Source organism: Dipodomys ordii, unplaced genomic scaffold, assembly GCF_000151885.1.
Source record: "Dipodomys ordii isolate 6190 unplaced genomic scaffold, Dord_2.0 Scaffold89, whole genome shotgun sequence".
In the NCBI taxonomy this organism is placed as follows: domain Eukaryota; kingdom Metazoa; phylum Chordata; class Mammalia; order Rodentia; family Heteromyidae; genus Dipodomys; species Dipodomys ordii.
This window is the reverse complement of record NW_012267305.1, coordinates 648,471-669,578: the sequence shown is the minus strand read 5'-3', so window position 1 is coordinate 669,578 and position 21,108 is coordinate 648,471. Positions and strand designations below refer to the sequence as shown.

The following is a 21,108-nucleotide window of genomic DNA, read 5'->3' as shown; positions in this document are numbered from 1 at the left end:
ACAACACATGTTTCAGCTTCATGTTACTCATTTGATTAACCTGGAAGTAAGTTGTTGATACGAGTTACACCATTGGACTTCTGCCCTGCATATACCTTAATCTAGTAATCTGGACATGAAAAGGGAGATACCTACACCATTTTATTGACTGTTTTTCAAATGCTTAACTGTTCTTCTCTATGTTACTTATATTACAAATTCCTCCTTTTCCCCAAACTTCTCTAAGTTGTAATACATTTTTAAGCTTTTCAACTTCTCATTTCCAGTGCCAAACTAATTTCTCTCCCACTGTATTTAGGAACTGAAATGCTTAAATTATGATTTTTTTTCTGTAAGTGCAGTGTTGGCTGCATCTCATGGGTTTTACTGTGTAGTGCTTTTTTCATTAATTTTATTTTTTCATTATAGTTCCAATTATGCCTTCAATTTCCTCATTTTTAAAGAACTGATTAAGTGAGCTTTTAAAGACTTACAAATGGTAAGAATTTTATGCATTTGAAATGTTATTGTACTGCAATTATGAAATCTGTCTTGCACTATTTCTATGTTTCAAAACACAAATATGAGTGCTTACAAATTCACATTGCTAGTTTGCGTAAAGCCAGCCTGCTGTCATTCCACTGTATCTTTTTAAGATAAGTGAAAGTGAGGAAATATTTCATTTGTTCCAGAATTCTGAATGACTTGCAATTTGCTATGTGTTAGGACATCAAAAATTACACAGTAAACATGTGGGCTGTGTGGATTTTTTTCCCTTTTCTTCTTTTTCTTCCCTTTCTTTTCTTATTTGCAGTACTGGGCTTTTAGCTTAGGGCCTCGTGCTTGCTATGCTGGCACTCTTACCACTTGAGTCTACAACCCCAGCCCTAAAATGAAGGCTTCTTCTAGGTAAAAGGGTTGACTGTTATTCTAAGGACTTAATGGTAAAAATGTCAGTGACTTTGATCTCATCCTTGGTTCTTATCATTGAGTTTCTTTAATGTTGCAATTGTCACAAGATGGGAGGCCCAACAATTCCCAATGTACCTTTAGAGACTCTTGTAAAGTGAAAAAGCAAGGTATCCAGGCTTGCTGCAAGTTAAATGCAACGTGTAAACATTTCTGGGATTTCACCGTATTCTACTGTTAACTGATTGAGGCACAGTATCACCATCTTTACATGGGAAGAGGGTAGTCTGAGCCTTGTGGCACCTACAAACTTTCTAGTCCTGGTAAGGTAAAAGCTAGAGTGATGAGCAAAGCAAAAGGAACATGGAGAGAAGAGAAGCATAGGGACAAGTAGTCAGGAAATCTATGAAGGGGACAAGGTTCCTTCATTTTCTCTTCCTTTTGTTCCCTAGTAACAAGAAAAGAGTATTTGGTAAATGTCTGGTAGGTCTGAGAATTACAGATAAGAGGGGAAAACAAATGTTTGAGTTATAGATTTTATGGTTTAACATCTAAGCTGCAAATAATATTGGGCATTAAAGAAACCAGCCACACCTTGAATGCTTTGCTGATATATTTATTCATATATTTCCCCTTTCCAGATGATGATGATAAAAGCAGATGGTAACCCCACCCTACCCACCCCCCATAAAATACAGACACAGATTTCATTCAGCATATACAAGCGTTGGGGCATGTCCAAATTCAAAGTTCATCTCACTGGGTGACTAGAGCCAAGAGAGTTTCAACCTGGAGGGACAGTCTGAGCACCTTCAGGCCCAGTTAACAGAGCAGGCCAATGTTGAGAGCCTGCCATTCTGGGCCTGGCCACTGTGGTGTCAGCAGGAGAGATAGAATTGAATCATAGTGAACAGAGCTATGTAGCCCTGCCGTGTGGTCTAAGAAGTGACAGTGGGCTCCTGAGTGGCTTCCAGTGAGATCCACAGTCCCTTAGAAATCTGTGCCTCAGGGTTCCCATCTGCACAATGGGGATAAGAATCCTGCCCAGAAGATGTCACCAGGCCATAATGAGGCTCCAAATAGAAACAATTGGTCAAAAGTGCTTTGTCAAAGGTAAAGTGCTCTACAAATTTAAGGGAATTCAATTGATTGTGGTGTGTGTGTGTGTGTGTGTGTGTGTGTGTGTGTGTGTGTGTGTGCCCCAGGGATAACAGGGGAGTGGCTCATCGGTCCAGTGGCCAAGGAAGCATCCAGACTCATAAGCTGTGCCTCAGATGAGCACCAATCAATGGCGAACCATGTTGGCTACAAGACTGAGTTTCCTTAGTTTCTTGGCCCCAGGAAGTCACCAAGGCCTAGCACCTGGATCAGGGCTGGGAAAGTCACTGGGGAGTTACAGAAAACTTCACAAGGGCCAACTAGGAAGGAAAAGGTGGCATATCAAGCAGGGTTTTGTTACTATCACCACACACAAGAATAGATACCCACTGGATGCAGGGCATTGAATTGGCAGTGCAGATGGAGGCAGGGAGGGGGAGAGTGAGGTGTCACAGCAGCCAAAATACCATCCTCAATAGGTCCACTTGCTGGCTCCCCTCCTCCTAACGAGCTATCTATCTGCAGGGAAACGGAGGGCAGGGAAATAGAACCAAGAATGTACTCAACTGACTTAAGGATGGGCACCGCCTCCTGTTGTACTGCTGCCCCGTAAGCTTTCAGGATGAGGCCAAGCTGGGCCCATTAGCACCACAAAGGCAATAATGGGTTTCTGGGGATAAGGCAGGAGCTGTCTCCCAATCTGCTCATCCATGGGAACCTGTGGGGGAACTGACCACTGAGATGGAGCGTCGTGAAGGCTCCTTAAAAGAACAGAGATGGGACTACCTTACCTGAAAGAGGTTTCAGAGGAGGCGGAATGAAGGAAGGGGCCAGTGGAGAGCAGGGCAGTAAAGCCAAACTCTCCTTGGGCTGGCATTTGGGTAGGAAGGAAGGAAAGCTACTTTCTAAGTACGCCTGCTGCTCCTGCTGCTGCTGCTATCCCCCACCTCCCTTAGCAAGGGGCTTGGGACCTCCCGGGGAAATGGAGAGGCTGCCCCCACAGGGTGCCTTGTGGCACCTAGAGATTAAGGCAAACAAGCCAGTAGAGCACATTGAAGAAGAAGAAAGTGACCGGGAAAACAACTCGCGAGTAATTATCCAGGCGGTAGACGTGGATGCACAGGCGACCTCGCTGCCAGGTGCTGCCCTCACAATCAGGCATCATGCAGAAATACTTTTTGAAACCCTTGCAGCACTCATAGCAAGCGACCCGGGAATGCGGGCTGCGGGACCCCTGGGGGCTACCTGGGCTGGGGGTGCGCTGGACCGAGCAAGACAGGCGTTCCTCTCCATCGCTTCCCTCAGAGGTGACAATCTCACACACAAACACTTCCTGCTGCTGGCGGGCACGGGCGCGGGCGCGAGCACGAGCACGAGCACGGGTACGGGCATGGGCGCGGCCACCAACCGGAGGCTAAAATGGGAAAGGGAAGAAATGCAGAAGAGTTAAGGGGAGTCATGTAAGTTTATGGTTGCCCTAAAATGGTCTGGAAACTTCCTTGGCACACTGTTGCTTGACCTGCCTCTCGCGCTTCCCACCCTATCCCAGGGGGAGATCTGTACGTCCATCCCCACCCTAGGGAACCCCCTGTCACTTGAGGAATTGGCCATCCACACGCCATAACTCTTGCTACAGAGCTTTGCTACCACCCCCATACCCAGCTCATACATGGCGGAGTTTTGGAGACGCATGGGCTTTGGTCCGGTTATAGGTGAGGAAGTTGAGCACGGCAAACTCCAGCAGAGCACAGAAGCAGAAGACGAAGCAAATCGCAATGTAGAAATCCAAGGCTGTGATATAGGAAACACGCGGGAAATGCTTACGAGAAAAGGTGCCCAGTGTAGTCATGGTGAGTACAGAGGTGATCCCTGCAAAAGCAAGTAGTGAGGCCCGGATAAGCTTTGCACATGCGCAGTGCCTCTTTAAAGGACACCATGAGAAGGGTGCTCTCTGCCTGGGTCAACCTAGCTTATAGCTATCAGCCTGTGTGTTTATACCCTCATGGCCCTCTTACCTAGAGAGGCCCTCGCTGGCGCAGACTCTTTCTTGATCCAAAAGGAAACCCAGGACAGCATCGTAGTCACAGAAGAAGGGACATAGTTTTGAAAAGCAACATAGCCAAACCGCCGGCTCACATTGAAGAAAAAGGTCATGACCATAAATTCACCTGCAAGACATAAACAAAGCCACTTCACTACTACACTGCCACCATGCACAGCATGATACATACATTGTGCACTTCATGGGATTCCTAGCCTCAGACCTAGGCTAGAAGCACATTTCAGCTACACACAGGCCCTGAAGCAACTCTGATGGGAGACCTACGATAAGCCCCATGGCCAACTGAGAGCTGAGACAAGTCCAGAAATTTAATCACTTCTTTCTCCACTTCACTGTTCCACTCTCCAAATGTCTTTTTTCTGGGTAACAGGAGAGTGAGACAAAAGTGAAAAAACAACACTCACCCCTCTGCATGCAATGACCACACAGCTGATGTCCAGATAAAGGACTGAGCTGTCACATGGTGTGCAGTAGCACACCATCACACCTGCACTTCTGACCCTCTCTCCAGCTTCTCTCAGGAAATGAGCTGAGTGGTAGAGGCTGTGGTGCAGAAAGTATATACTGCCTTCTCCCTCTCTCCATACATCTCTGCTCTACCTGTGGCCAAAGTGATCTAGATCCAACACACACACACACACACACACACACACACCACTTTTCCCAAAGCCAATCCTATTTTCACTGATTTCCTGAGATTGCCTGCATTATTTCTACCCATATGCAAATACGAAACCTCCTGTTCTTAATTAATTATGCCTAAACAAAATGGAGTTTTTCAGGGAAGTAGAATTAGCTGAAAATGAAAATTTCAGTCAGCCCTCTAGATGTCAAGTCTTCAGAATATACATCCACAAGGAAGACTGAGGTCTTCACATTCATGGGGGCATTGCATCCCTCTTCTTGTTCTCATGCTGCATAGCAATGGCTCCTGTAGGACCTGATGACATCCTGTATCTCCAGTGGTATTTTACACTTTGCCACATCAGCCTCAAACTCTGCATGATGCCATAACTCCTCTGTGTCTTCTTTTGGCTTTTATCTGATCCCAAAGCATTAATTTTTTTTTTTACTATCAACATGACATTACATTTTAAATAACTCTAATCTTGGCTCTTTTGTGAAGTTAAACTCCAAACTCCCGCCTCAGTGATGCTACAGAATTCCTTGGCCCTCAATTATGTAGGCTTTGAAGTCCCTTCAAGGCAGGGATCCTATAGGATCTGCATAGCTTAGTCCCTAGCTGTTCAAGATGAGGTCTTCCTGGAAAGCAATGATGTTCGATAATTCTTCCTGTTACTGGGCAAGAGCTTTGGAATGCAGACCAGAACACTAACTTGCCCATGGCAGGGAAATCATCTACCCAGCAGAAATTTGGTGAGCTGAACCCAAATGCAAGCAGCTTTTCCTACTCACCTTAGAATCAATGACACTCAAGGAGGAAAACCTGTCAGAGTCTTCTAGAAAAAGGCAAAGAAGAAACTTGAGATCATTGGGAAGCTTGTTACAAGAGTGGAAGCTTTGGGGTTGGACCTCCTCCATTGGTGAAGCAAAAGCCATTCCCACACTTGCCTATAGGCCAGAATGTATTGATCAGATTCCTCTGATTAGCTATAACCAGCCCCACCCACTTCTGAGTTATAAGAAGATTTACTATTAGACTGAATTTCTTTATTTAATTGATTTAAGCTAAAGAAGAACTTTCCCCACATGTCAAGATATGGAAATTTGTCTTTGAAGGCAAATAGAGTAAAAATCATCGCAGTTTCTTCTTGTAGAGAAATGTCCAAATATGGATAAGGGAAGAAAGATATTTTGTGTGTGTGTGTGTGTGTGTGTGTTGTGCTTATACTCTTACCTGTTTCGCCCAGACCATGGCCATCACTGCACTGTCAGGAGGCAGAACACAGCACCTAAAGTCTGTGTTCAGAGGACTGCAGCTAGAAGGGCCATTGGATCCTAAACATAGAAGAACAAGGGAGCAAAAGGAACTAGGGCTCTGAACTCTAAAAATGGAAGATGATCTGCAGCTTGGATGATAATATTAGTTCTTTAAATGTGTTTTCTTGGAATAGAGATGAGACTTAATATAAGTTGGATCATTCCAGAGAAAAAGAACCAGGTCCAATGGGTAGAAGTTCCCGAAACTCCAATTTCAGATGAACAGGGAATTTAACTGATGGGCAGGACTATCTAGAAAGAGAAGACTCTTCCTATAGTGAACTCCGGATAATTGCAGGATACATTGCAAGAGGCTCAATAGCCAGCGGTAAAGGGTAATTCAGTCACTGGGGATAAGGTTGAACCTTCTGAGGAGCTCCTGAAGAAGATTGTCTGGTTCAAGGACAATGGGGCCTAGAGCAGCAGGCTACCACTACATTCTGAACCCTGAGGAGATGAACAGACACCTCTGCTTCTGCTAGATGGGGCCAATTGGAGGAGTATCAAACTAGGCCTAATGATAACCGAGACACTGGATAAACTGTGACTCAAGAGCAACTAGTTTCTAGCACAAGAGAAAGATTTCTTTTCTCCCAAGGAAAGCTTATGTTTGCTTACCTATTGTCATTTTTTAGGTGATGATGCTGGCTCAGAGGCTTTGTAGTCACTAGGGTACCATTTTGAACCAGAGTACAATAATCTACTAAACGGAACCACTAGTGACTTGAGAGCCCCTGGGCCTTGTCTCCTCTGCCACTTTGGATGATGTGTCTCTACCTATCTGGAAAAACTGAAGTACAGAAAGCAAAGAGGCAAGCCCGTGATTAGTTGGCAGAAGAGCAAGGATCCCAAGTAAAAGGTAGAGAAATTGCCTCCTCGAAGGAAGAAGGAAAGCATTTGTAAAGCAGCCCTTAGCCCTTGCCTCTTACTGTGCAAGCATAGCTCTAGCCAGATGAGCAAGAATGTGTCCGTTGGTCCAAGACCAACTCAACAAGCAAAGCAAAAGCAGATTTTCTATTGAGCCACATCAAAGCAAAGCAAGATGTTTCCCATGACAAATGGCTTGCTTGGGAGTCTCGTTCCATCCACATTCTGGAAACGACGAGGGTAGTGTCTCTACTGCCCTGAACTTGCTCAGTGCATGTGAAGAAGTTTTCCAGGGCTGATCTGAGAGCTACCCTGGGGAGGTTCCTTGGCTCCTTGTTCAGGTCACCTAGGAACACAAGCAAAGATGCTCACACCTGATTGAGAACAGAAGGAGATCCCGAATCCCCTCTCACCATTGTCTTTCTTCGAGACAAGATCAGAAAACTAATACTCAGCAGGCCCACTTTTAATCCACTGTGAAGCAGTTGAAAGCAATTTGTACTTTTCAGAGTTGTTCAAGATAAATGTCCAGCAGCTACTGTAGCTCCTCTTCCTTCCTCCAGAGTTCTGCATCCCTCACCCGATGCCATTAGGACTCTAGCCTTCACCTCCCATTAGGAGGGACCTTGCTTCCCACTCAACCATCTTGGATTGGTTCTGGGTATGGAGAACTCACATGACTGCCATTCCCCAAAAGTCATCCAAGTAGGTCAGAGTCATAACAAAGACCTTGAACCTGAAGACTGCATGAGAAAGCCAGTCGCAAATTCTGACAGCCCTAAAACTTTCGCTACTTACCTAGCCTCTCTGAGGAGTTGGCAAAGCACTTACTTCTTTGCAGATGAGACTGGGACATAGTTACGAAGTCTCAGTTTCCTCTGCAAACAGTTGTAAGGGCTTAGCATTGACAAGGCCGGAGCCACATCCTACTCAGTATTCCCATGAGATCATTGTTTGCCATTCATATCGGTGCCCTCGCCACCCTCCTTGGCCTTTTCCTACCCCTGAATTCCATGGTGCTTACCAGCCGGAGTTGAGATGATTTCAGTTTTGTTGCTCAGTCCAGTAAAATCAAACTGGAAAAGCTTCCAGGAGTTCTTCTCATTGATTTCCAGCTTGAAATTGTCCCACTGGTAGATCATCTCGCTCACAGTATAGGAAACTGAAAAGCAACATGGGTCACATGAGATTGGAAGCCTAGTTGAGTCTTTAGCAGCATGGAATCAGCCTGAGTCATACTTAGAAGATCCGATTCTGGCCTCAGCAGCTGCAGGATCTTGCTTCTCTTACCTGTTAGGTGAACTTCAGTTAATAGGTGCACTTTTTGTGCATTCCTCATACAAGAGCCTGCACTACAGATATAAAGGCATAAATTTGCCCTCAAGTGTTCACATTTTATTAAGACACTAAGTGTAGAGCTGTGTGATTTAGAATGACTCTGACAAACCTCTGCCCATGGGACAATGAGAAATAAAGTAGCAAGGTTTTCTTGGGGACACACTCAGAAAAAACTTCCCAGAGTTGGTGACATTCCCATTAAGTCTTAAAAGTCAACATTCTCCATGTAGATGAGGTGGAAGGGGAGTGAAAGGTGACATAGAACAATGGAATGCTGGTTTCATAGTAGCAATGGTAAGCTTGCAGGATGACTGCCTCACAGAGGATGGACTCTGCAGAAGGAAGAAGCAGAAGCTAGCTCATGAAGGGCCTTGAGTTCCATATGAAGGAATTTAGAATTGATCCATGAGAGCTAAGACAGGATTTGAAATGAAGGAGTGACCCTGGTCTAGATAATGCTTCTACTAGGTCACTCTGGTTCTTGTGTGAGGATGGCATGTTGACAAGTTGGCCAGTTATGAGAGGCTAGTGTAGTAATCTAAGCACAATAAAATGGCCATAAGCAGGAGTAAAAGCCATGACAGTCAGAACAAAGAGAAAATCGATGGGTTCAACAGAGTCCTGGAGGGAACACCGCAAGATGTATGGATTGCGTATAAGCAGGAGGCTAGGGACACAGAAGCATCAAAGTTCTTCGCTAGAATAGCAAGGTGGTGATGGGGACACAGCAACAACACATTCAGTTTGGAGGCAGCAGGTAGGAAGAGATAATGAATTTGGGGCATGTTCAGCTTCAAAGTGAAGATGTTACAACTGTCCAAGTGGAAGATGACAAAGCACTAAACCAAGATGGAGATGGAAAGGAGCAGACATACTTTAGATGCACTTTAGAAGCAGATGACTAATTTAAGGCAGATGCAAGTGAGGAGAAAATCCAACATGAAAGCCACATAGAGCAGCACAGTATTGTTGGCAGGAGAGGAGAGGAGAATGGGGGGATGGAGGGAGGGTGGAGGCATGCACAACCTTGGTGGCATCTTTGGAGAAAAGCAGAAGCAGAAAAAAATGAAGAGGGCAAAGAAGAGGAAAAAGAGGGGCCCAGTATATCTCTGGCTCCCCAGAAACCTAAGAAAGTACTCACAGCTAGAGAAAGACAGAGGGCAAGAGTGAGAATCCATTGGAAATTTGAGCATGTGGAGTGAACATCCCGCATCAATGGTCATCCTGAAAGGGAGAAAGGAGCCTCATTAGGCTAGTTCTGGGCACTTGGCATCCACTCAATAAATGGCAGCAGTAGGATTTAAGCAGAAAGCTCAAAGTAGAGACAAAAAAGAGAGAAGGAACAGCTTGGACATACTGTGCACTCTGAGATCTATCATCAGAGAAGAGTATGGACCAACTTTGATGTACTTTTGTTTCTTGACTAGCCCAGTTTCCAAGTATCCACTTTTTGGCAAAGTCTCCCATTCTTCATGACCCCCCCTACACACCCCTATCACCGATACAACCTTTCCCAGCTGGGCATTCTAATACCTAACCTACTTTTAGATAGCTTTCCAATTGCTGTGTCGCTGCTCTGCCTGGACAATTCCACCACTGTGTCTTTACATCCAGGGCCCACTTGGGATGGAATTGTTCAAGCAGGACAGACATACTGGTACTTACTAGTCGAGGGACCTCTGCACTTGGATCCAAGTAACTAGAGACCAGTCCCAGCTTAGCCACGAACTAGATGCATGACTTTGAATAGAATCTCTAATTTTGAGGCCTCAGCGTCTGTATCTATATAGAAGAGGCTGATCTCATTATCTAAGAAATCTAGACAGGCCCTTAGAAATATTATTCCAGATGAGATCTCTGCCCATAAGACTCTGGGTAAATTCACAGAAGGGAAGGGAGAGCCCCCAAATGCGAGATACTAAACACTTGCCATACCTAATCGTGTATAACACCTTGCCATCCTTGTGGATGCGAACCATCTGGTTGGGCATGGTGAGCTCATGCTCTTGGGTCCGCTTAGAATTCCTAAAGAAGGTATCCGGGATCCACAACTGGCTCACCACGTTGCCATTCAAAACAAGGGACTCAAAGGTGTCATTGAAACGAAGGCGTTCATCATACCAGGTCTGGTAGAAGATGATATCAATGGTGTATTCCTGGTGGGAAGGACAGAAAACCACACCCTTGGTGGTTATGGAGACAAAGGATAGTCACATACAAATACATTTTTGACACTAATCTATGATCCTGAAGGTAATGTGGCAGAATACATGTGTCAATGGACTAAGAAGCAGGAATGTGATGAGCTCCCCTCTGCATCAGAGAATGGGAAGGACTCAAAGGTTAGCAAGCCTAATGCTTGTGTACAGTAGCAACAGCAGCTAGGTCCCCACATCATGCAGCAGTTACCAGCATTTTCAGAGTAGAAAGGTTTTAACTAGAGCACTCTCCGTTCCCTTCCCTAGCCCCTTTCTACTCTCTGAAAGCTAATAGTTGCTAAGAATCTGGAGGACTCATATGGTCACAAAAATGGAGGAAGGGTTAGCTGTAATATTCTAGCTTCTGAGGATCCTCATCAGGACCTACTTAAGGGACTAGGGTTTGTGTAACTGTAGCTATATGGTTTGTTCATAGTTTCTAACAAGTGAGAGGAAGAGAACATCTCATAGGCAAACTAACAGACAACATGGGACTTGATCATGAAAAATGACACGTGAGCACTGTGGCCCTACCTGGGAACATGGAATCACATGAATGTCAAAGACTGGGAAATAGCTAGGCTGAAACAAAGTGACATCCCAGAAAATGTAATGTACCCTGAAAATAGGACTAAGGGCAGGAATATGGAAGGCAGGAACCTGTTAGGTTCAAGTGACAATTAGTCTTACTTTGTTCCCCTATAATGCTTTCATTATAAATAAAGTCTTAGGTAAATGTCTCTGTGGCCTTGTTGGAATTTGCATATTTATCCTCTTTATGAAAGGGGGACTAAAATGATTTGCAAATGGGACTTCCTCTCCCCTCAAACTTCTGTATCCAGACATAACCTGGTGATCGCTCCTCCTCTAACCAGTAGGCAAAGACCTCATGCCACCCATAGACCTCTGTGCCTCCACAGACAAAAGCAGCATACCTTTGAGTGTAGGAATGTTCCATTTCCAGGACACTAGGAATATGCTCACATAAACAAAAGTCTGGGAGAATACATTTCATCAAGGACCAGACAGGTGATAATGGCTTAATTGCATGAGCTGGCTTATCACCACATCATGCTGCTTATGAAGGGCTGTGCTGTTACTTCAGCCGGGTCAGTGTCTTTCCGGCCACACACAGCTACCATAAATAAGATCCCAGCTCAAAATCACTTAACATGCACACGCACACCCACCTTTGATTGTATATGATCCACTTTCCCCTTTCAGCTTTTATTTGGGGAGCATGGATGTTAATAACTTTAAACCTACATTCTCTGCAATTACATTTAAAGATGAAATGCTTTCAGTCACAGGAAATGGTGATCTAGTTCCATGTTTTCTACACATGGACAAATTGAATCTTTTTTTTTTTGCTTTGTTTTATTTTTCCTTTCAAATGTGTGCCAGTAACCTCTGAATGTGTGTGTATGTGTGTGTGTGTGTGTGTGTAAATGTGCACATGGATAGATATATCCATAATTATTTGGTTTCCAGATAATGTCTACCCTATAAACTGTTAATCATCAAGAAGGGTGTTTAATAGGGAGAAACAGAAGAAGCTAGAAATTGGCATGAGACAACAAACAAAACTGCAAGTAGCTATTTTAAACAGCAGGACTGAAGGCTTGTCTACCTAATTTCTTTTATTGGTATTAGGAAAAATTGAAAAGATAGGGAGCTGTCCAAAGGCACCCGGTCAATACAGCACCCTGGTTCTGTCACTCAAAACACCTGGACCATAACCCCACCTGGCAAGGCCTTGGCTTATGTCAAAAATCCCTTTGCGTCTACAAGTCCCCTTTTCCTCAGCAGTATACCTAAGTCGTTCCTCTACGCAACCATTGCCTCAAACAAGAGGAACTACCCAAATGTGAGAGGCCAGTAGAGCCCTCAGTGAAGAGATAAAAACTCCCTGCTTGCTTTGCCTCTGAGGACAAAAAGTGACGAAAGGTGCTGCCAAACTACTGAGCACCAGACAGGGTACAGAAGGGTATAGAAGGGTACAGAAGTAATCACTTTCAGCTCAGCCAAAACAAGAAATTTGGTATTATGGAAGTAGTGTAGTTAGTTTCCAAAAATGTAGCTGGGAGTTTTAAAGAGTAATTTAGAACTTTGTAGAAGCTGAGGTTTCTTGAGTTAAAAATCAAATTGTTGGCTCTGTTCTGGACCAGTTCTGTGTGCTATGTCAAGTTTAGTGAATTCTGGATTATAAGACCGAATCCTCCAGGCTTGTCAGCTCAGGTGAGGACAGTGACAGCATTAAGAGACTTGGTGGGGGGATGGGTCTGGGAAAGTGGCTCAGTGCTTGCCTTGCAAGCATGAAGCCATGGGTTTGATTCCTCAGCAGAAAAAGCTGGAAGTGGCACTGTGGCTCAACTGGTAGAGTGGTAGCCTTGAGCTTAAGCTGAGGGACAGTGCCCAGGCCCAGAGTTCAGGCCCCACAACCGACAAAGAGAGACAGAAAGAGAGAGGGGGGGAGGGAGGGAGGGAGGGAGGGAGAGGGAGAGGGAGGGAGGGAGAGACAGAGAGAGAGACAGAGAGAGAGACAGAGAGAGATATGGGGCAGGGAGAGATCAATCAACTGACTTAAGGGGGGCTAGTACTCATTGCCAAAAGGGCTTTTGAGGATGTTAAATATTGGTGTCCTCAAACTATATGTTACACAAATTTCAAGAAGACTGTAGCCTCAAAGTTTCCAGTAATATTGTTTTATAGTATGTTTGTTCATCCAGAAAACAGAGAAAAACTGGTTAGGATCATTGGAGCTGCTTATCACTGTGGGTACTCTCCCCATATCTTCTAAATTTCCATAGGAAACTGAGGACAACTTACCAATTGAGGACAAGTGGACAAATGGACCACTTAGTAAGGAAGGAGATTTACCCTGGAACAGTAAAACAGAGGGCAAAAACTGCTTCTAGAATACATGTTCACCAACTAATGACTGGAACTCAATTAAGAGTAAACAATGACCAAAATGGTGGAAACACAAGACCTCAGTCTTTTAGAAACACAAGGCCTCTAGCTTTTGCTTAGGGCTTACAGTTTCTTACTTTATAAACAATACTAAAAAAAAAACCCAAAAAAATGAAAAACAAAAACAACAACTCTGCCTGCTAAATTCATACCTACTTAGAAAAGATCAGTCACATGGCCAAAAGGAGACTACAATTTTAAAGTAGAAAGCACATTTATAACATCAAAAGGTAAATCTGGCATTGAGGCGAAACTCAAAACAAACACAAAAACCAATTTGAAGACGGAGATAGAATCTCAGAAAGATCTATCTGCTCTCATACTTCTGTCCTTTATTAATTCACAGCACTCCACGTAGGAGTTCCAGGCTTTACATGTTCGGACAGGAAAATATCATGGCCATGCGTAATAGGCAGCCTCTTTGATGGCCCCCAGTGATCTTTACCTCTAGGTATTTGTTCTCTATTGTAATCCTTCCATTTGATTATCAGCTAAACTTAAGGATCTGTTCCTAATGAACAGAATACAGTTAGATGTCACTGTCAAAATTACATTACAAAAAATTTGTGCTTTCATCTTAAGAACCCTTTTCACATACTTTCTGGATCTGGGGAAATCAAGCAGGATATTGTGAACAACAGGATAAAGAGTTCCACATAGCAAAGGCTTTAAATGGCCTCTTGACCACAGTCAGGGAAATCTGAATGGTGTTGACCAAGGAAGTAAACCCTCCCTCAGTTGAGCCCTCAGATAAGACCTCAACCCCTAACTGATACTTTGATTTGTAGACTTGTGAAACTGAAAGAGAGTTCACCTAGATTACATCTGGATTCCTAGAACATACGATTTCTGACGTGACATTCACTCTTTTGAGACAACGTATTATCGAGATCAGTTGTTATCTAACTATGCACAATTGTTCATTGTGTCTCAAGGACCAGAAAGTCAAAGACAGTATCATGGGGGAACCTCACTCTTTCACTCACTCAAGCACTGAACCTATGTAAACACCTTGTTCTTTATCATCAAGGCTACTCGCCTTCCAGTGTCAATTAGCAAAGTCTACCTCAAAGCCAAGACTCTAAACTCACTCAATCACATACTGATTGTTTGGCACCTGTGGCTATGTTAAACCTATCCAAGGCATTTCAATGGCAACAATGGAGTTTATTACCACAGCCTTCCTTATTGTCAAACTCTTCAAATATGACTTTCAGAGTATTTTTCATATCTCATTTGGTCAGCTACCATATATTGAATTCTAAGCATCAAGGAGTCCATAGTGGATAGATAAAGCAAGGCAGAAAGATACAGGGTAAATAACACAATGAAAACAGCTAGGAAAAACAAATTAAATATGAACTAGAAAGATATGAGAGTCCCAGAGAGGAATGTGGTATGGGAGGGGTGCAATCAGTGGCTGTGGAAATCAGGGAAACTCAAGTGATCATAGTACCATCTGAGCTGGGCCCTGAAGGAGGCTTTTGATGTGTAAGAAAATAGAGCAATGGCAAGTAAAACAGGAGACTGCTTGAACAAGGGCTTGGTTCAAAGGTTCAAGGTCTTCTGTGAATGTGCAGATTCTAATGTGGTCAAAGCCTGTGGTCTCTAAAGGGATGAAAGGGAGCAGAGACAGAGACAGCCTTGATTTCTACAATGTGAAATTGAACTAAACATTATATGTAGGATGAGGACTGCAGGAGGGAAGCACACCCCTTGGAAGGCTGGCTTTAGTAGGACTAGGATAGGTGTACACCTTGGTGTGTTTTATTTACTTATTTATTTTGCCAGTCCTTGGGCTTGAACTCAGGGCCTGGGCACTGTCCCTGAGCTGCTTTTGCTCAAGGTTAGCACTCTACCACTTGAGCCACAGTACCACTGCTGGCTTTCTCTGTTTATATGGTACTGAGGAATTGAACTGAGGGCCTCATGCATGCTAGGCAAGCATTCTACCATTGAGCCACCTTCTCAGCCCCTTCGTGTGTTTTAGGTGGGAGATGATGAAGGCTAGCTGGAGGCCATGCTGACACAGGTGGACAGGGAGGAAGAAGAGCAACTAAAACAAAATTGAAAAAGCAAGAGGTAGTGACTGTAGACTTAAATTCATACAAACAATTATCAAGGGGAAAAAAAGAGACGTTTCATTGTGGTGTGTGTTTTAAATTGCTTTATTATTTATTATTTGTAGCAAAAGACTGAAGACATGGTCATAATTCTGAAGGTCCTCTTCCAGCAGAAGCAAACTTACCTTTTCTGGCCATATTTTCCAAGATAGTGATGGTTAAAATCTCCACCCCCAACACCCCCTCCAACCCCCCTCTCCCCCCCTCCCCGTTCCCTCCCGCCCTGTCTCCCTCCCCCTCCCCCCCAACAACAAAATTCCCTCTTGTTTTACAGAAACAGAACATAAACCCTGTATCTTAGCCCCTGGTTTGAAACTATGGTAAAGAAAGTTCAGTACTCACCATGTCCAGGATAGAAAGGGGGCCAAGGCTGTTGACCGAGACCTCAACAGTGACCACAGTGGGCTTCTCTGCAAGGAAAGCAGAGGCAGGAAAGATTACATGTCAAGGATACACTTGAGGAGTAGCAGAAACACCCACTACTACTACTTCCTTATTTCTTCTTTCTGGGCAAGAGCCAGCTCAAGCATTGTTATGAATTGGAGATACACTTTACCAATCAATTGCTTATTCTAGGCATCTCATTGTATAGTTAGAAAAACTGAGGGTGGGAAAAAGAAAAAGTGTAAAGCAAGCCTGTGGCATTTCTGCAATCAGAGTCACCATTTCTTACCTGCCAGGCCAGTGGCAGTTCTCCTCATCCAGAAGCACCTCCTCTATACAGTGGGCCCATCCTCCATGCCATGCCCACAACCCTTCACCACTTCCAGGAGGGGAAGAATTTTGTTTTGCTACTTACCACCAATGCCTGGGCGCAGTTTGTGGTCATAGTGACTCAGGATGGTGTTCAGGATTCGAGAAGCTTCCGGCAGTTTGCTACCTGTGCGTCCAGTCTTGGTAACATTGAGTGTTGTTTCTTCAGAAAGGAGCTTCCTTCCCAGAGGATTGAACAGGGGCTGGGGTTGGGGTTGGGGTTGGGGCTGGGGCTGAGGCTGGGGTTTGGGGTAAGGCTGAGGTTGGGGGCGGGGCTGGGGCTGGGGCTGAGGCTTAGGAGGCTGAGGCTTAGGCTCAGGCTGGGGCTTAGGCTGGGGCTTAGGCTGGGGGCCGTAGACGAAATCATCACCACGAGCACTGGTCTTGTTATTCAGTGTAGTCAGATGTCCCCCGAGCCTAGAATATAAACAAGAAATGAAACCCTGCCCTCCACTGTGTAAGGGACTGCAGCTGCTGCCTCTCAGGATAAAGACAACCAAAATATTTGCAATGCAAGGCTTAATTAGTGACTAGTTACAGTAAATTCTGAGGCACTAGCAGATTATACTTGTTAATTTCTTTTAAATCTCGCTACTCTCTTGGGACATTCTAGCCTATCCCCCTTTTATAATTGTTTGTTTCATAAAAAGTCAACAACAAAATTATGACCCACACATACAAATGATATTCGATGTGAATGAATGTAGGAACTCTGTCCAATCAGAGACTGTTACTGGTTGGGCCTCTCATTTGTCTGAGCAGTACCACTTAGGAGGAAGGGGCAGGCTAAAGGGCCATGGCTGCTGAGGAATGTTCCAGAAAGCCAAAGCAGCCTCTCCCAAAAAGGACTAGAAAAATCACGGAAATATTGTACACCCTTGCAGGTTTTGCAATGCTTATTATATTGGAGACAGGAGGTAGAGGAAGGCAGGCTAAAGAGCAGTTCTTTTATGGCTGTGTCAGTACTGAGGAAAAGCAGAACTCTATACCCAGAGACTGACTATCATCCAGAAAATGGCGGGCCAGCAGTAATCCATCCTGAGCACCACAACCAATAAGGAAAATATGTGTGTGTGTGTGTGTGTGTGTGTGTGTGTGTGTGTGTATTTGTATCTTTTAAAGTTAAGATTCATCTGCTAATGTATGAAATTCCCCTAGAGGGTCAGAGGGTCAAGCTAAACAGTAATGATGAAAGGAGCCAGGGAACTTCAGAGGTTTGGGCATATTCCAATCCTTGACCTGTCTTTCTTGAAATCACTGTGCTCATTTTCTGACAGCTCACCAGCTGTACACATAAGACTGGAGCACTTTTATAGGGGTCTGAATTAATAAATAGGATTTTACTAATAAAAACACTCCCACCGTTAATCTATGGATCTTACTGTGGTTTTTGATTTTTTTGAATAAAACAGCAAGAAAGCCCCCCAAATTTGAACACTGACAGGATAGTTGAAGCATACATACATTATTCTGAAATTTTTGACGTAGTGATGTGATAAAAAAATGTTCTTACATTTGTGAAGTCGTTTAAAAAGAAAAATATTTACACCCAAAATGATATGACATCTGAGATTTGTTCCAAAATAAACAAAGCTAAAAATGGATGGTGGGTAGGGGGACACAGAAAATAAGTGGCAGTAATTCATAGATAAATTGGCTGGTAGTGGGTAGGTGAGATTCATTGTAATTGTGCCTCTACTCTTCTATATCTTTGCACACATGTATAATTAAAAGCCTTTTTAAAAGCCATCAGCCTAAATTATTGTGTGTGATGTTGGAAGGCAGGAAAGTGGTCTTGTTTGGCGGAGAGACTGTAGAAGAAGGAGACATTTTGTGAGATTTGGGTGGAGGTGGCTGCTGTTTAGTACCTTATGTGGGTATCAGTTACATTAGCATGTTTACATTGTGAGAATCCCCTCAACTGTTTAGTCACAATATCAAGGGTTGAAAAATGTATATGTTTCACTTCTGAAATGATATTTCTAAGTCATTAGACCATTTGCTTCCTAAACTAAGAAGTAAAGTGAGTAAGAAGCCCCTTTATTTCAAATCAAGGGGACCGTCAACTTGGACAACAACATGAGGTTTGGGATGGGATTTTTTTCTCTGTAGTATTTCAAGGTCTTAGAATCGGTTAACTGGCATCCAGATGTGTTAACTGGGTGCCATGTCTCATTTCTGAAGTGGCTAATTGTCATTAGGCAGTAAGGAAGGGCTTGTCTTGGGAAAATAATTTATACTTTTAAATGCCATATTTAGACCATGTCTTGATGTCTTCTTCCCTGAGGGTTTGCAAATCTTTTGGGTGCAGGGACTTCATCCCTTAGTCTCCTGAAGAGGTAAGGGCCAGCATTGTGGAAAGGAGGATAGAAAATGGCGGCCTTTAAGAGCTCTCCTGTCCCTAGACTACATCTGCTAAGAAAATTATATCATAGGAGCTTGAGGCTGTTTTGACCCCACACTATGATTTTATCAGATAAAATAAGGAAATGAACAACCCCATTCTGGGATTCTTGAAGCTAAGGATCTCCTCACAATACATAACTGTCTCCAGAAAGCCATCAATCTCATGTTTTGCGGCTAGAAAGAATACAAATTTGAAAACACTCATACACTGGACTGGTTTCAGGCTGATCCTGGACCAGAACGAGGTTTTGTGGCTGAATATGGCCCAGCATACTTCATTGTTACCTCCTCTCTTGACATCACAGGTTGCCATGCTGACAGGGTCTGAACGTCAGTTGCTGCAGCTCTCTTCCCTCCCCCCCCCCTTGGCTGGAAGGGTTGTTTTTCTTTCATCCCCTCTCTCCTCCTAGTCCCCTCAGCCATCTTTTGCCCTAGCCAGTCACCATGTTTAAATCTCTTAAGTAGCCTAAATCTCACCCAGAGTGATCGGGATGAGTGGCAGTTGTTAACATACATTGAGAAACAAGCACCAAACCTCTGCTGAGGCAGCCCCACCTTAGAGCCCCCGAAATGTATCAGGGAGTTACTCCATCCTTCCTCCAAAGAGCTAGGTCAACCTGGAGTGTGAGGGGGATTAATCATCCTGTTCCTCTCCAAAACAGATAAACAAGATACAAGGCCAGTGTCATGGAAAGTTCTAGAAAGCTCCACAGATCAGAAAGCTTAGGAAGTTGCAACAGTTTGCACTAGCAAGAAACCGTCTCAAAAAAAAAAAAAAAACCCAAAAAGCAGTAGCAATCATCTTGCCCCTTAAAAACCCAGAAATCCAGGGGATCAATTCTGCAGCCAAGTCCTGGAGTGAGGAGAGTGTGTAAGGGAACCTGGCCAGTGTGGGGAAAGCTAAAGGGGGGAGGGGTACTGAGACCCAAGAAGAAGATCACACAGTCACATTCCTACCTACGTGGTACCCAAGACCCAGTAGGGTATCTAGGGGGTCAAGGGGTGAGGGGGGTCGTTGCTGAGGCCGTTTGTAGCCACTGCAAGTGGAGGATAGCTGGGATAGGAACCCTTAGGCAAAACCAAAGCTGCGACGGGCATCTACAGGCGCGACGGGATGGGAAGCAAGTAAAGTCAGAGTTGCCTGGCATCCTGCCCTGTTTCCCCATAGGCACTCCGAAAGAGAAGAAAAGAAAAGAAAAAGGCAAAACATAAACCATAAGCACAAGAGAGAGCAGAGGAGGCGACACTCATACAGTCTCGACGCACCCAGTGTCCACTCAGCCCCCGTGCGCGCCAGCCTCCGCCGCGGCTTACACTACGGTTTTTTTTTTTTTTTTTTGCCCCGGTTCCCAAGGCAGACTTCGCGCTGGGTGCCTAGGGCGCCGCCGTGATAGGGGGGACCCAGAGGGAAGCCTACAGCGCCTGGGGGCCGGAAGACTTCCTGCCAACCCCCACCCGACCCCTGGGGGGCCTGGGACGCCCATCCCAGATGCATCCAGGTGGCAGCCGCTGTGCGTCGAGGGGACACGGGGCGGGGAGAGGCTGCCTGAGACTCCGGGGAGGAGCGAAGGAAGGGGTCGGGAAGCCAGTTGGGCTCCCAGAGAGCTGGAGATGGGCATGCAGGGCACTGGGGTCCCGGGCTGGAGACTCACCTCGCCTGGAGGATCATGAATATATTCAGCAGGGCCAGGAGAACTTTCGGCAACATCGCCGCCGCGAAGACCGGCGCGACCACCTGTGTGGAGGTCGCGGCGCAGGTCTGGCCGCGCCGAGCCGGAGGTGCTGGGTTTTGTGGCGCTCCAACTTTCACTCCTCCCACTCTCCCCGCCCCGCCCCGCCCTCCCCACCCTGGCCCCGCCTCCTAGCCCCGATGGAAATCTCCGACGACGTGATCACTGCGGCAGTGGGGCGGGGGGGTGGGAGGATGGAGGGAGAGGAGGGAGCCTGGTCGCCAAGGCCCCCCGCCGCCACCACTGCGGCGCTGCCAGACAGCCAGGGACGGAGGGGCGGGTGGGAGGGGAGGGGGATGAGAGGAGGGAGGAAAAGGCAAGCCTGCAGCGCTGGGGCCCAAGCTGGGGGAAAAGGCAGGCAGCCGCTGAGGCTTCGAGGATGGCCGCAGGCTAGTCCAAGCAGGGCCAAGACTGAGAACTGGGTGAGCTTTTGCATTGCTGCCACCCGTTCCTACCCACTGGCACGCAACAGGCTCGATCTGTACTCAACAGTCTTTCCCACTACCTGTTGCACCCTTCTGCTTTTCCCCTATGTCTTTCCCGGCCCTAGAAATCCTCCCTGATCGCTGTCCTCACTGCCTCCAGCCATTGTGAGCACAGCTAGCTCATCTGAAACTGAGCATCTCAGCCCCTTGCTGACACTGACACTACTCCGCGGAGCAGTCTCCGAGGGGTTTGCAGGCAAAGGAAGATGGCCCGACAGTGGACCAGGCTGAGACCTCACCTGAGGA

General features: G+C 45.4%; 1 protein-coding gene across 1 annotated transcript; it reads right to left on the bottom strand.

Annotated features, from left to right (window-relative positions):
• Window positions 1-2,805: 2,805 nt before the first annotated feature.
• On the bottom strand, window positions 2,806-20,355 carry Gabre (gamma-aminobutyric acid (GABA) A receptor, epsilon). Its single transcript, XM_013025956.1, has 10 exons — window positions 20,300-20,355; window positions 16,569-16,658; window positions 16,288-16,421; window positions 15,831-15,898; window positions 10,130-10,350; window positions 9,336-9,418; window positions 7,881-8,018; window positions 4,002-4,154; window positions 3,656-3,855; window positions 2,806-3,400 (listed from the first exon to the last, which is right to left on the bottom strand). The coding sequence occupies exons 1-10, from the start codon at window positions 20,353-20,355 to the stop codon at window positions 3,005-3,007; spliced, it is 1,539 nt and encodes a 512-aa protein (XP_012881410.1). The 3' UTR covers window positions 2,806-3,004.
• Between the last annotated feature and the right edge of the window lie 753 nt (window positions 20,356-21,108).

What these genes read in the sequence shown, in the direction of transcription:
- Gabre (XM_013025956.1), bottom strand. Translation starts at nt 20,355, where the DNA reads ATGTTGCCGAAAGTTCTCCTGGCCCTGCTGAATATATTCATGATCCTC. An exon ending in CCCTCTGTCTTTCTCTAGCT is followed by an intron (nt 8,019 to 9,335) that starts GTGAGTACTTTC and finishes GTTGCTTTTCAG; the next exon opens with TTTCCTATACTGTGAGCGAG. An exon ending in CGTCTCCAAAACTCCGCCAT is followed by an intron (nt 3,401 to 3,655) that starts GTATGAGCTGGG and finishes TTCCCATTTTAG; the next exon opens with CCTCCGGTTGGTGGCCGCGC.